The sequence below is a fragment of the Lytechinus pictus genome, chromosome 2 (assembly GCF_037042905.1).
Source record: "Lytechinus pictus isolate F3 Inbred chromosome 2, Lp3.0, whole genome shotgun sequence".
Lineage (NCBI taxonomy): Eukaryota > Metazoa > Echinodermata > Echinoidea > Temnopleuroida > Toxopneustidae > Lytechinus > Lytechinus pictus.
Genome location: NC_087246.1, coordinates 47,385,473 through 47,400,334, shown reverse-complemented (window position 1 = coordinate 47,400,334; position 14,862 = coordinate 47,385,473). Strand labels below are relative to the sequence as shown.

Below are 14,862 nucleotides of genomic sequence, written 5' to 3'. Positions count from 1 at the left end.
AGCCTTTATCGTTTTTTTTTTTTTTAACGTAAAATTGTTGGCGTTGGTTCGTGATGCAATGCATGCATGGCCATCAGTCAAAATCGAATATCACCAACTCATTTTTTTCCCGCAAATTATATATACCACTTATTTATTAAAAAAAAATTTGTTTCAGTATATACTATTCATTTTTCCTCTTTTATTTAGGGGGGAGGGGGGGGGGGGTCTGGGACCCGAAATGACCATTCAAATAAAGGAGAAAATGAAAGAAAATGAAAAGGAAAAGTATTATCTTTGTATTATGTCAAAATCAATCACAATAGAATTCAAAAAGGTCAAAAACATTTGTTTACCTTTTAAATTTTCCCCTGGCCAATATACCAGCTAGCTGTCTCAGTATTTTTGGTAATCATTATATATACCACTATCTGATACAAAATCTTTCCAGGATTTGATTGGCCAAGAAGCACCAAGCATCTAACTGTTACTATAGTACCTGTTAGATAACAATTACAAACTTTATCTTCATAATCCAGGGAGGGGTATATAATCGCATCTAAGCATTTAAAGTCTTTAAAGGGGAGGTTCACCCTGATGACAAGTTGGTTTTAATAAAAGCAGAATAAAATTGAGAAAATATTGGTGAACTTTCAATGAAATTCCATCAAAGAATAATCTAATATGTGTCATCACATGCGAGGAGTTTCTCCATTTAGCAATTATGTCATAAAAATTCCATACATTCCATATTTTTTAACATGAATTCAAATATTTTTCTTGCAGATTTGGGTATGAAATGTGTGTAATAATTTATCCACCGTAAAAATCATTTCCAATTTTTTGAGAGAATGACATTTTGGGGGACTCAGATTACATAACACATGGAGGAGCTACTTGTCTGTAAGGTCAATAAATAAAAAAAACTTTGAGCAATTCATAACTCTGTTATTCTTGACAGATTTTCATCAAACCTTCACCAGTATTTTTCTCCATCTTTTTTTCACTATTCAAACCAACTTATCAATGGGTGAAATTCCCCTTTAAATGTAGCTCTAACTGTGATCACCACAAAAATGATAATCAGTGAAATGAAAATAGACAAAACAGTTGAATGCTGCAATGATTCAGTTTCATAGGAAATTTATTTACAACATAAAAATGAATCTTTTACAGCAGGACTGGATTCATTACAACTAATCCAAATGAAGCTAGTTCTCAACAAAAATGAACTAGCATGATTGACATCTATTTCCTTTCAAAATATCTCAATATGCAATCAAATAATAAACAGAACACATTGATTTATGTGAAGTCACATTGTGTCAGGAGGGTTGTGATTCCATAGGTTTGTACGAAGAAAAGATTTTCTTTCCAGCTTATATATTTTTATTTCAATTTGCAGAGGAAAATGGCACTAACAATTATTCTGTGCTCAAATGAATGGAAACATACAACTCTTCAGTCTTCACAAAGTTCTTTTTGATTTCTTTGATTGACTCTTATTGGACACAACTGCTACGTCAGGAAAAATTGTTATGTGTAATCTAATCTGAATGCAGATAGAATTGGAAAGCTGCGCAAAATAAGCGGGAAATAAATATGGTAAAATATAATCTAAAACTGTAGATTTGATCAGTCCAAGTTTGCAGCTAAAGATATCTCTATGTGATAGAAGTAAGGAAAGTAGAATGCATAATTTGAAAAGTGAAAAATCAACCGCTTATTCTGCGTACAAACCTATGGAATCACAACGCTTCTAGCACTGCATGACGTCACGGTTTCGAGGCCAGTGTAGAGCACAAGAAAGCCTATTTTCGAAGCCTGGTAGAGAGCTTAGAGCTTTTCTGAAGTAGAATACTCAGCTGGTAAGCAGTAGAGATGCATAAAGCTTGCATTGCTTAGCTTAGTATTATATGAGCTTTCAATTGTTAATATATGATTGGGGTCCAGTCTGGTTCTTTAAGATTTAAGGCTATTTAGCTCTTTATAAGCCCAGGTTATTTTTAAATTGCATTTGCAATACAATGTATATGTGCCATGAATACACCTTATTCAACAATAAGATGATATTGAAATGAGAGTACATGCATATAATATACAACAGTGTAGTACCTAAAAATGATGCTGCTGCTGCAAAAAATAGTTGCAGCAGACAATTATTTCATGAGAAAGTCATTAAAATCAAGGTCATCACAGATCTATTTTTCAGTACATTAACGTATGATCACTATTAAATACAAGGCAAAAGCGATTTTGTGTCTCGCCCACTTATGAAAACAACCAGAAATATCGTAATTTGCGAGGGCACGCAACATAATTGTATCGAAACTTCATTGTGAAATGACTGGGATGGAATAACACTTGTCATAAGAGCCTTGCACATAAACTTTAATGTTGACCTGAAAATGACCTTTGACCTTAACATGTGACCTCTGACTGCAGCATAAAATGCAGGTCCCCCATGTCCATCTATCATCCAAGTTTGGTTGAAAAGCGACTTACGGTTGTGGAGTTTTGTGTCATAAGGTTTGTGACGGACGACATTTGGATCCCTAAGTCTCGCCTTCACCTCTGGTGGGCGAGACAAAAAGCATACGTGGGACAGTGGATTAATATTTCTGGGAAAAGGACACATTATATGGAATTCTGTGCTTATTTTGTTTATTTCTCAGTAATCAAATATTTCCTTCCAGAGTCATTTGGCATAAATTTGTATTAATACAAACAAATACCGGGGTGGTTACTTTATTGGATTCTGTTCGAACTCATTTTGAGATCGTTACCACAAATGGCATTTATTTTCAACATGTCTCTTGCAAAATTTATGTTAATCGGACCTCTTCCAGCCGAGATCGAAGCAGGGGTGGTGGGGTTGGGTCCCACTGATCCCCCATCAAAAATTTTGGTTGAAAAAAGCCCATCTAAATAGGCTTAAAGATAAACGAAAATTATTGGAAAGATGGAAATAATCCTTGTGAGCAATCCAATTATTTTCATGATATTTAAGACATATGATGTGAAAATGATCAAGTGTAAAGGATTGGTCATTAAAATGACAATTGAAGTGTGTGGCCAACAATATTGGTGTAGTCCCATACATGCTTATCTGAGTGCAGTGCATGTGATCTTCACAAGATTAGAGTCAATATGTCTACCATTTTGGTGATACCATTGCCTTATAGTAAGCCCCAATTCTTAGATACATTAAGGCGACCGCACACCATACGATTGGTCTGCGACCCGAATTTAGAATAAAATGTAGTAGAATTTGATGCTAATACTGAGACTTGGAATATCTTACTGTGTAATGTCCTAAATCATTGTACGAATACCTGTGTTCAAATCTGTGACTGTGCTATCATCCTTCTTAGAATAAAAGTGAATTTAATATCTAGACGTAAGCAGTCGTACGATTGCCTACGATTTGAAACTAATTTGGCCTTTACTCTAAAATAAAGGCTTGTAATCTTTCAAAATGGTTATATTAGTATTAATTTTAACCTCAAATAAAATTATTTGCTCCATTCACTTTTTCAGAAAATGAGCAAAATGCGATTTGTTCCAAAATCGGATCGCAAACAGTCGTAAGGTGTGCGGTGGCCTTTACACACAGCATTTATCGATCACTTTGAGACAGTGTACTCCATTACTCCAATTTACAGCCAGAATTAAATTTCATCTTTACAAGTTAAATTAAACTTTTTATATATCTCCTAAATATTCAGAACATCTGTTTCCAAAGAAGGGAATAAATAGCTAAAAAGCTAAATTTACACTGCACCACTTTTGTCATTCTCCAAAAAGTCCAATGACACTGAAAATTTCAAAATATTGTAAGAATCCCTTCCACAGTATCATCTTGAAGCAGCATACTCATCATCATCGTCGTCGTCGTCATCCTCATCACTCTCCTCCATATCAACATCATCGTTTTGGCGATTAGCTTGTCCATATTGTGTGTCAGTACTGGGTTTCAAGGAATCCACCTGGTGTTTGAGGTTGTTGGTATCGTATTCCAGCTCAAGACATGCCCTCTCTATCTCGTAGTTCTTGGACACCAAACCAGCCCAGCTACACAGAAAAAAAGAGAGAAATGTTACCTGGTATTATATGCACAGGAGTACTGCTCAATGGACTTAAAGTCATAGAAAATAACAAAAAATAACAAAATATGTGGGTATACTTGTAAAATCCGACAATAGCATTTCCAGTTATGTCATTCAAAACCAGAGGTAACTGTGCCCCCACCCCCTCTCCCGAAAGGCCACAGTGACAGCTGAACAAACAAATAGTGTAGACTTTAATGATATTCAAAAAGAAAAAAAAATCTGGATTTTATCAAATACAGTAATATAATATAAGGTTTATCCTTATAAATCATATTTGCAATGGTATTAAATCAATACAATTGCAAATATTATTGCACTGTTTATCTGGTTTTCCTTCCCCTTTCCTTTCGAGGCCTTCATCAATTTCAAGCTCTAAGCTTAAGATGGAGGTCTCCCACATTCCAAAATGTATTATATTGTTATATTTATTTATTTTTGTCTGCTATTTGTTTTAATAATTTGGAAAAAAAAAATTATCAGGTATAGATATATTTCAAGTAGATTGTTAGAATGTATGTATTGTATGCATATGTTATTCTTTATGGTTTTTTGCTTATGATTATGCAGAGAAAAAAATGATTACACTTGTATAAACTTTTGTTATTGGAATGTGGAAATAAATAAATCATATCAAATCAAATATGATTTATAAGGATAAACCTTGTATTATATTATTTGACAAAATCCAGATTTTTTCTTTTTTAATATCATTAAAGTCTACTATTAAAACTCACATAAAATACAACATTTTCTGTTCATAAAATGACCTTCTGCTTTGGAGGAATGCGCTATGTTATTTTCTTCCCAGCAGAAAAGTTTAGAAAGATCTTCTTATAAAGATTGGACTATGTCAAACATATTTTATATTTAGCAAAACGGAATGGCACAGGAGTATAAGAGCAATGGATTTGCATAATTTGTTTTCCGTGCACTGGTCTTTGCACTGGACTGGCATTTCTCTGACTCTGCCAACAATAGATCAGAAAACATTACTGCATTAAATTTTTTAACTTTTCAAAGAATAAACAGTGTGATCTTTATCTTGTGACCCCAAAAACTTATCAGATCTTTGTCACAACATAAACCAAGTTTGAAGTTGAACCCTTAAATTGTTATTTGGGTAGAGTAAGAAGATATTTCATTATGTACTGATCCCTAAAGACCTTGGTCACTCGATACCCCAAACTATTCTGATCACAGTTACTCAAGTAATGAAAAAAAGTTGAAGCTGAGCTACCCAATGGTTCTATTAAAAAAAAACAGGACTGTGGAACAACCTGAAATATATTTCATCAATCATTTTTATGTATTTAATGATTTCACATTTTTAAGCTATCATTTTCCAAGATTTATAATTTAAAAAATGTCAAGAGGTTTGGTTTTGCCGTTGTTTACCGGTCCAACCAACATGATCATTAAGATTTACAAAAATAAAGTATTACCTTTCTTGCAATCTTCCGAGTTCTGGTCCTGAAGCAGTCTGGATTATAAGGCAAAAATGTGAAAGAAAATTCAAGTTCATTTGCATTTACTAACAATGTCTGCTGAAATCAACTGGGAAATAAGCAATTGATAAGTGAGATAATCTGTCCAATATCAAGTTGTCCTATAAAACATAATTTCAGCTATTAGTGAACCCGGGTCAACCCATTGGGTGGAGAGTAGCAAATGTATTAACTAACAGGATTAGTCATTCCAAATCAAACCAGAATTCATTATATTCTGTCATTCTATGCTTAAAATATTTACAATGTTATGTCAATGCATAGCTGACTTTGTAACAGCTTTTTAAAGGACAAGTCCACCCCCAGCAAAAAAGTTGATTTGAATAAGTAGAGAAAAATTAAACAAGCATACTAGAAATCTCATTTGAAAATTTTGCATATTTTTTCACAAAATATATGCAAATGAGAAAATGGCATCGCAATTTCTTTTGTATTTTCATTGTTTGAATTATACACTTTTTCATTTTTTAGCATATTTTGGCAATGAGACTCTTCATGGAATCACATTAGAATACAAAAATGGCAATTCCAGTATTCCAAAGGTTCAGGGTGCAATCAAACTATATTTCACATTATAATGTGGAAAAAGTAAAGACATTTCATATTTTGTTTTTAAACGAAATACCAAAAAAATATTGAATGGAAGAAGTCATCACTTATATCATTTGCACAAAGATAAAAATCTATGGGACTATTTTGTGAAATTATTAAAGCAAAACCTTAAAATGTCATAACTTTCTTTTTTTACACTCTGATTTTGATGAAACTTTCTGTATTCAGCTTGCTTGAATTTTCTCTTTTTATTCAAACCAACTTTTGTTTGGGGTGGGTTTGCCTTTTATCACTATTTTACTATCCTTCAGCAACCTGCCCATCAGTAGCAACTATCATAAAACTATGTACAAACAAATTGAAAATATTACTAATTAAATATCACATGTAAATAAATTCATTAACTAAGTGAAAAGGTCCATGTGGATAAGAAAACACTTTTTCACCAATCTACACCACCTCAATGCTACATTTAGTTTAAAAATGGACTAAATAGTACCTTAAACTCCTTTATACATAATACAATTAAATTTTGTGCACTTTCTGCTAAATGCCAGAGAATGCACACCCCATGTGACCATTGTTAATTTCACATTTTCTTTTACCATTCTTAGAATATGCTTTTACTTTTAAAGGTTTTGCACACCTGTTTGTTTTTTCTTTTCCAATTGACCTCCTGGATTTGTTTCTTGATGTCTTGTAGCTGATGCTGGGCACCTTCTACCATCTTCACCAGAATGCTGGTTAAAAATTTAAACAAACAGACACAAGAAAAATTACTACACATAGAAAAAAAAGACTACCACCTTTCAACAAGTCCCAAGACAATATGTACTGACCGCACAGAAACGTTGTTAGTGCTAACAATGCGCTAACAGAGGCCCTGTTACAACCGGTAATTTGGCAGCGATGCCTTATGTTACAACAATGCATTACTTACACATTGAAATAAATGTTTTGACTTAAAAATCCAAAGATGTGACTGGGCTTACTGTTAGCACACTGTTAGGCTACCAATGTTTCTGTGCGGCCAGCACTGGTTGTGTAATCTTGTCATATTAGAGTCTATTGTTCTTGGTTTTAAAGTGATTTTAGCATGATGTAGATGTAATGAGTGAAAGAATGTTAACCTACTAAGTTTAATGCTGGCAAAAGATATAAGATCTTTAATACTGGGGGGGAGGTTGTAATGGCCTCTTCAACATTTTTCAAATCTCGCGCAATTTTTTAGAGCAAATTTGTGACTCCCGGGTATGCAGTTAAGAACTACGAAATTATGCAACATTAAGTGTAAGCATTTTAGACCCAAAATTGTTGGAAAACGTGATTGCATGTACAAAGTCAATACAAAATGTTCTTTCAGCTGAAATTCATAAAAAAGTGTTTATTTTCACTTTGCCCGTGGACAGTCAGTCCGCAAGCCACTGTGTTAATGAGCAAATGAGCAAGATTTATCCAAGTCCTCTCGTGGCTGAATTCATGTCCCTGCAAAATCTCGTGAATTGTGAGACTTTCTTTCTCAAAGAATTTAACCACTTTCTCCTTGAGTAATATTGATTATTTTTGTACCATGGGCAAGAGTAAATGTTACCCTTTTATATTGGTCATTTCTTTTGAATGAAATATTTTGATAAATAAGTGAATTTTTTACCTGAAAAGATGCATCAAACAGAATTTTCTTCCTCTGTTTTCACTTGCAAATTGTGCAACATTTTGTGTTTTAGGCACCAACATTATTTATATCATCAGAAAGCTCAATTTCTATACTTTCTTACAATGTCACTCTTGATATGTGGCATCTTTTAGATGGGTCAGCAGCCAGTTATTTCCATCAAGATGCAAGACGAGATTTCTGAAATTTCTGAGTAACATAAAATCCAGAGTTCTGATTGGCTGAATACTGTTTTCAAAACAAACAGGCGCGGGTAATTTGAAGAGATTACCACATGGTGAGTGTGACCTTGCAGAGGCCCAGTGTGGGGAACATTGGAATTTGCGTGGGTGTGTGGTCTATGACCAATCGGAGCGCAGTATTCTTGTTTTTGAGCTGCAAAATGTACTTGGTCTATGAAAAGCTGGCTGCTGACCCATCTAAAATACATCTTCTTATAAAAATTATATCATATTAAAGCTTAGATCTTCAGCTTTATCATGATTTAAAAATCATTTGTGCCCAAACAGAAATTAAGTGTGAAAACAACAACTTTTGTCGCATGAAAAAAAATATTTTGTTTCATGTTTTAGATCAAAAGTTTTTCCTATATTACAACATTCTTTAAAAAATCCAAACACATGACCTAAAAGAATGATTCTTCTTCTTTACAAAGATACCAAAAACATGAAATTTGGTCAATATTTAGAGCAGCAATTGCCGAATAAAAAGAGGTGTTTTGGTTCGCACCAAGCTCATTAACTATGCAAAAACCCTCTTGTCATGAATATCACTTGGATAAAAGAAGCTACTTTTTCAGGGCTTGCGGACTGACTGTGGAGGCATAAAAATCAATGAAGTTCACAATCTTACTCATTGTGCGCCCTCCAGGCATGGCTGCCATAGTTTTGTAGAAGTTCAAGGTTGATCACTCTTTCGGCTTGGTGTTCCAACTGCGCCATGGAGTTCTCGACACACTCTGCCCAGGCTGTGATGTCATTCTGGCGTCCGATGGGAGGGGGAGGCAACTCATATCTTTCGAGGATAAGAAGCAAGTTTAGAAAATGGTTTCAAAAACCTCTTTAGTAAAGAAGCACTGGTAGATGTACTTGATGCAGATTAAGACAATCTAATTACCCATATGATACATAATTTGATGGAAATCATAAAATGGGAAATTTTAGACTTTAACTGCGATCTGCTCTTTTCTTGTCAATAAAACTTGTCTTCCAATTTAGCACACCTAATTAAGCATACACAAACTTTCAAATTCAATAACCCAGGGCTGCAAATCCCCCACTCATAAGCTTCCTGAAACTTGATATAGACCTAAAAATTACTTTGCTCCCTACTTTTAATTATGTACCCTGGTAAACATCATCAACACCATACTCGTACCTTTTCATGCTTAACATATCCATGGGCTGCCTCATGGCCATCCTTTCGAATTCATTCTTCAAAACTTCAGTAACAAATGGAGTGCTGTCAATGGCTGGCAGATGCTCTAGGTAGTTCTTGGTGGGACGATATCTCCTGGTCTCCTCCTCTACAAGGGCATAAGCCTGCAAAGAGAAATGACACAATTCCAATAAAACCCAAGCAACATTTCTGGCATTAGCAATTGATCCTAGAACTGGTAGAAATCAAAGCTCCAGTCTTGATACAATTGCATACTTTATATAAGCCCCCGATGTGCAGAGCACGATGGCATAGCATGCATCCGTGTTAGTTCACAATTGATGGACGGTCTTAACTTTCAACTTTGAAAATACAAACTTAATACTTAACTTAAGTCTACACAAATCTTATAAGATTAAAGTTAGTGTCAATAGATCCCGTCAAATATTATATATGAAAACTTTCCTCTTGAAATAAAGTATTTTTAAGTAAGAATATCAATGCCCTTTCCCAATGGAAAAGTAATTACGGTAGTAAATTATATGATAGGAGGACCTAAAGCTACGCACTTTGTTTACAAATGATAAAAATTATGGCAATTTTAATATATGAACGGATTGTCTAACTCTAATTTGTGGTAAATATTCTAATTTATAAAGATCATTAACCGAGAAGAAAATATCATAAACCCAGAGCTGCCAAGTTGTATTTTGCATTTTCAGTATTCTTATCTCCCAAAATCAGTATTTTGACAAAAAAATCAGTATTTTTACTGTGTGAGATAAATATTTTGTATTTTTCCCCAAAAAAGTGTATTTCATAATAAAATGCTTGGCGCACTCGCCCATCACGGCGCTCAAGCTGCATGCAAGCTAAAATGTGCACTGCTCTTGCAGATGAAAAAAAAAAACATTGAAACTTGTGTATATCTCACCCTGGTTTTTACAAAATGATTGAAAAAAAAAAAAAGTTACCTGAAATTACATTGATCTAATATAACTATATTTGTGTACGTTTCATGAAATAGAGACATATAGAGATGATTTTTCTCAATTAATTTCGATTTTGTAAAAAAAATAAAATAATTTTTTTTTTTTTTTTTTTTTTTTAAATACAAAAAACGTATTTTTTAAAGAAAAAACGTACTGCCGTATTTTGGTTGCAAAAACGTACTAAATACGGAAAAATCGTACTACTTGGCAGCTCTGTAAACCTCACAAAAACAAAAATCCTGCTATGTTTTCCGAACACATCTTGCTTTCGTCGCCTGATGGTGAAGGGGGTCTTAAAGCTACGCACTCAATTTATCATGCAACGAAATAGTATGAAAATATGAAATTAAAGTGAATAGAAACAGCTCCAAAATTACTAACATTTGCAAGTTTTCTCTGCATTTTATGATTTTATTGCAGCCTCTTTAAAATAATTGAACAGGAATTGTGAACTCGTCACACTGCAGTCACAGTTCCACACAGTACTGCGCAATTTGCCATTGAAATTGCATGTGCAATGAGTGGTGCATAGCGTGCTTTAGGACTCCTTACCATAGGTCACACTGAAACAGATTCTTAGTCATTTGATTTACATGTAGTACAAAGCCCGATCGCGCATGCACGCACACACAATAAAAGTGCACTGACTCAGCTGCAGTCACCAAACATGCCCAAGTGTTCATTACATGCCGCCGCGCACAGAAAAATCAAGCCATAGTCATAAGTCGTGTGTTGTGGACAGTGGACACCAGAAGTGGGATCCCAGCACGCGCGACCCACTAGTTAGAAATCCACTGCCAAACGCGGTTCATGGTGCGAGGTTAGTATACTAAGTAATACTCACTCATGGGATCAATGCATCTCGCGTGCGAAGGATTCATATGCACATGGTGCACGCAAATTTTTCACACCCTTTTTACTAAAATAACTATGCCATTCCTTTTAAAATAATATTTCTAATTGTGCTATGACACTTACCGAACCATATGGATCGTTTCTTGTCTTCTCTTTGGTGTGTTTTTAAGAAAAAAAAAGCATTTTCTCGTGATCTTCACATAGATACCGCAGGGTCATCGTGGTTGTAAACTTTTGCTTAAAGAGGGCGCGCGATATTATTCACAAGATGTTTGTTTACTGTTCTGCAGCTTGTACTGCTAGCTGCGTTTTAGACGCTCAGCATTATTTTCCTCTTTCTGTTTTTTTTTGGCTGTCAAGCGGTATTTTCTATTGTAGCGCCATCAGCGATGATGAAATGTAAAGAGTCGCCTTGAAATGAAGAAAAATTATGTCACATTAATTCGTTAGTTTGTTTCCTATTTTTTTGCACTTTTTTCTTCTTCCTCATCTATGATCAAAGGTGAATACCTTTTTTTGATATCTGTTCTAAAAGCTGGACATTTTAAATATTTTGTTCAAGTAAATAAATCAACAGGATAGTAATCAAAATGCGATAGAGCTGCCCGAGCTGAAAATTCTGATACAAGGACTTGAAAATAAAACATTCTGAGCACTTTTTATAACCATGATGAGGAGACCTATATATATTTTATGGCCTCCTTTTCCCTCTCTCTCCTCTACTTTCCCCCTCCCCTGATCTGTCTTTTATTGTCTCTCCTTTCCTTTCCCGCCCCCTCCATTCCCTTTCTCCCTTTTTCCTTTCCCTTCTTTTCTTTCCTTTCTCCCTCCCCTACTCTTTTCTCGCTCTTTCCATTTTTCTTTCTCTCTCCCTTCCCCTCTTCCTTTCCTTTGTTTTCTTTCTATTTTATGGTCTCCTTTTCCCTCTCTCTCCTCTACCTTTCCCCCTCCCCTTTTCCTTTCCCTCTCCTTTTTTGTGCAAACATTAACACGAATATCTTGCCTCCTACACACACACACAAACGCCCGCAATCTAACACACGTAATGCGAAACAATCGGGACATTATCATTTTGTTCATGTATATTTTCTCAATGACCATTTTCATCTATTTAAAGCTTTGAAAATTATTAAACAATGATTCCATAGGCGAAATCTCAATGATCATTAGGAAGGTACTTTACCCATTTTCATTTTATGTCATTGTGATTATTCCATACTAAGGCAACATATTTTGGATATAAAAATACGTGAAGGATATGTTCCTCTTCTGTTTTATACTTTAACAGAAAACATTTTGTTCAACCAAATTATGATTTGTATTTCCAAGTTCCATGTAATATTTTCATTGGAAAATCTCTTAAAGGTCAAGTGCACCCCAGAAAAAATTGTTTGAATAAATAGAGAACTATGTTGATTTTTGGTACAATTTCCTATTATGCGCCGACGACTTGAATCGAGAATATTCGATAGGAAAATTTCGCATTTCGATTGTTGTTTGCGTAATTTCCACCGCAGTACGAAGGATGACTAAGGACGGACCGAGCGAAGTATCCTGGTTGAGATTTGGAGGTAAGCGATAAAAACACTTTAATAAATAATTTATAATTTCTTTTTCAAATAACCTTAAAGTAGGGTGTCTGGAGAAAAAAATTATTTTTCTTATTTCAAGAAAATATCACATTTTCTTTGTGAATTTGAAGAGAAATGACCTTCAGACTGACAGAAATGTAACATTTTGGAAAAAATCCAATTATTGGCTGCAAAAAAGAAGAATGAAATTAGGTAAATTTTCAGCATTTCTCTGCCATAGACTGTGTAGTTAAGAAATGGACACACACAAATCCAAATTTTTAGCTTCCGAGAGCTGTTATAAATTTATTATTAATGCCAAAAACTTGTCCATAAAGAGTCCAATAGGATTTTTTATGCTCTATCTGATGGTATGATTTTTATAAAGATTTTGAAACCAGATCACAATGAAAAATTGCGACAAAGTGAAAAAAATTGTGCAAAACAGAAATTTCATTTTCCCATAGAAAACGCATGGAGAAATGGCAATCTCAACACACACATAAATAAGGCCAGGGTTTGCAATTTATCTCTAAATCCTTATTTAAAAAGATCATATAAACTTGTCCTTACTGTCAAAAGGAGCCCCTGAATTTTCTCTTTCCATACATGCCAAACACAAGTTAATAATCAATTCAGATCACATTTTTCTAGTAGCCTGAACTTCCCCGAAAAAATGTGCCATATTTTCCCTAAATTAGCCTGTTTTATGCTGACACTTTTCAGTGTGGCTTCAGACACCCTACTTAAAGTAAACCATACGATCAAGATTAACATAGTGGAGAAATATTGAAAGGTTTGGCGTAGTTTAGTCCCTCACATTCGTGTGATGAATGAAAACGTCAAAATGCACTATGAAATCACATGTGTTGTGCGAGGTTAGTATACTAACCTCGCATGTTGTGTGAGTGAGTAATACTAACCTCGCAATATACGTGTGAGTGGCTGCAGTTCATTCTCTCAGTCTAACTTAGTCTAGACTTAGAGTCTTAAGACTAAGACTAGTAAGAGAGTAAAAATCATTTGCTAACGACTAACGTATGCTTACTCTCTACGGAGCCAGGGATTGTGACTTTTGACTTTTGTGTCCCATTCATTTGCGTGTACCAGTTCTACCACGAAAAAATTGAAACTTTCGCCCCCGAGCTAGAATAGGCTTCAGTTTCACTTTCAGTTTTTTCCCGGTACACGCACATGAATGGGGTTAACACCATCCCTGGCTCCGTGGAGAGTACAAGCATACGCTAGTAAATGATTTTTACTCTCTAGGAGTCACTAGTGCTAGGAGTCTCCTGGCTAGGTCCACGTCACTCACACTCCAAGACACAGTCACAGAATTGTTCCTCGAGTTGAAAACTAAACACCAAAATTAATACCTGGGACCGAAGTCACTTTCGCTCGCAGTCTAGTTTTGCCAAGGCAAAGACGACCCCCCAAAAAAAGAGATTATTCCAAATACCAACCGCTTCTCTGACTCCTGGTTCATCGTATCCCTGGTCGACATAGGGCAAGGCATCAACTATTACTTCTCCCGCCATATTTTCTCAGTTAGAATTACGAAAGAGGCCGACGAAATCAAGGCTTTCAAGCATCCCGTTTGCACTACAAAAAGTGAAAACGCCGCATAGCGCTACAGCTGGAATAGAGGGCGCTACAATGAGGGATAATTTTGATGGGGGGAGGCTTTCTTTGGGCAAAATTTGAAGAGAAAAAAAATCATAATTCTGCGGTCTTCGCCAATTTTTCTGACAAAATTGAAAAATCGTGAGCCTCAGATGCATCTGAGATTATGGAGATTAACCTCAATTACCACAGTCTACTGATTTTCCAATTTTGTCCACAAAAATCCCTGCAATTAAGCCTTAGCTCAGAACTTAACTGTCACTCAACGCTCGCGATTCCTATGGTTTGCCTCCCCCCCTAAAAAAATTAAAACTTGCATTTTTTTACTCAAAGTGATCACAAAATTCACCAACAGTGTGCACAAAATCCTTCAATTTCACTTTTAAAAATGCATAAGTGCCCCGAAGACAAGCTTGGTTGGTTGCTTTGCCCCCGATCACTTTGGAGTGTTTAAAAAAATGTATGCATCTTTGCCCCCCCCCCCCTGAAAATATTCTGTGTATGACCATTTTTGGGACACATTCATTAATATGATCTAATAATGAATTGGAATAGTGACATTCACAAATTTTTTTTTTTTTGGGGGGGTGCTGAAACAGGCAAAAGATAGACTTTAACAAAGAA

The 14,862-nt window shown here is 35.1% G+C and overlaps 1 protein-coding gene across 1 annotated transcript; it reads right to left on the bottom strand.

Moving 5' to 3' along the window:
- Window positions 1-1,105: 1,105 nt before the first annotated feature.
- LOC129271285 (pre-mRNA-splicing factor SPF27-like) lies at window positions 1,106-14,265 on the bottom strand. The gene is made up of 6 exons (XM_054908667.2): window positions 14,079-14,265; window positions 9,198-9,361; window positions 8,673-8,834; window positions 6,795-6,888; window positions 5,534-5,571; window positions 1,106-4,053 (listed from the first exon to the last, which is right to left on the bottom strand). The coding sequence occupies exons 1-6, from the start codon at window positions 14,151-14,153 to the stop codon at window positions 3,837-3,839; spliced, it is 750 nt and encodes a 249-aa protein (XP_054764642.2). The 5' UTR covers window positions 14,154-14,265; the 3' UTR covers window positions 1,106-3,836.
- Window positions 14,266-14,862: the final 597 nt, after the last annotated feature.

Bases quoted from the DNA above. Each gene is read 5' to 3' on its own strand.
- LOC129271285 (XM_054908667.2), bottom strand. From the start codon at position 14,153: ATGGCGGGAGAAGTAATAGTTGATGCCTTGCCCTATGTCGACCAGGGA. The intron at 9,362-14,078 runs GTTGGTATTTGG...TTCTCTTTGCAG, and splicing joins AACCAGGAGTCAGAGAAGCG to GCTTATGCCCTTGTAGAGGA. The intron at 8,835-9,197 runs GTACGAGTATGG...TATCCTCGAAAG, and splicing joins GATATGTTAAGCATGAAAAG to ATATGAGTTGCCTCCCCCTC.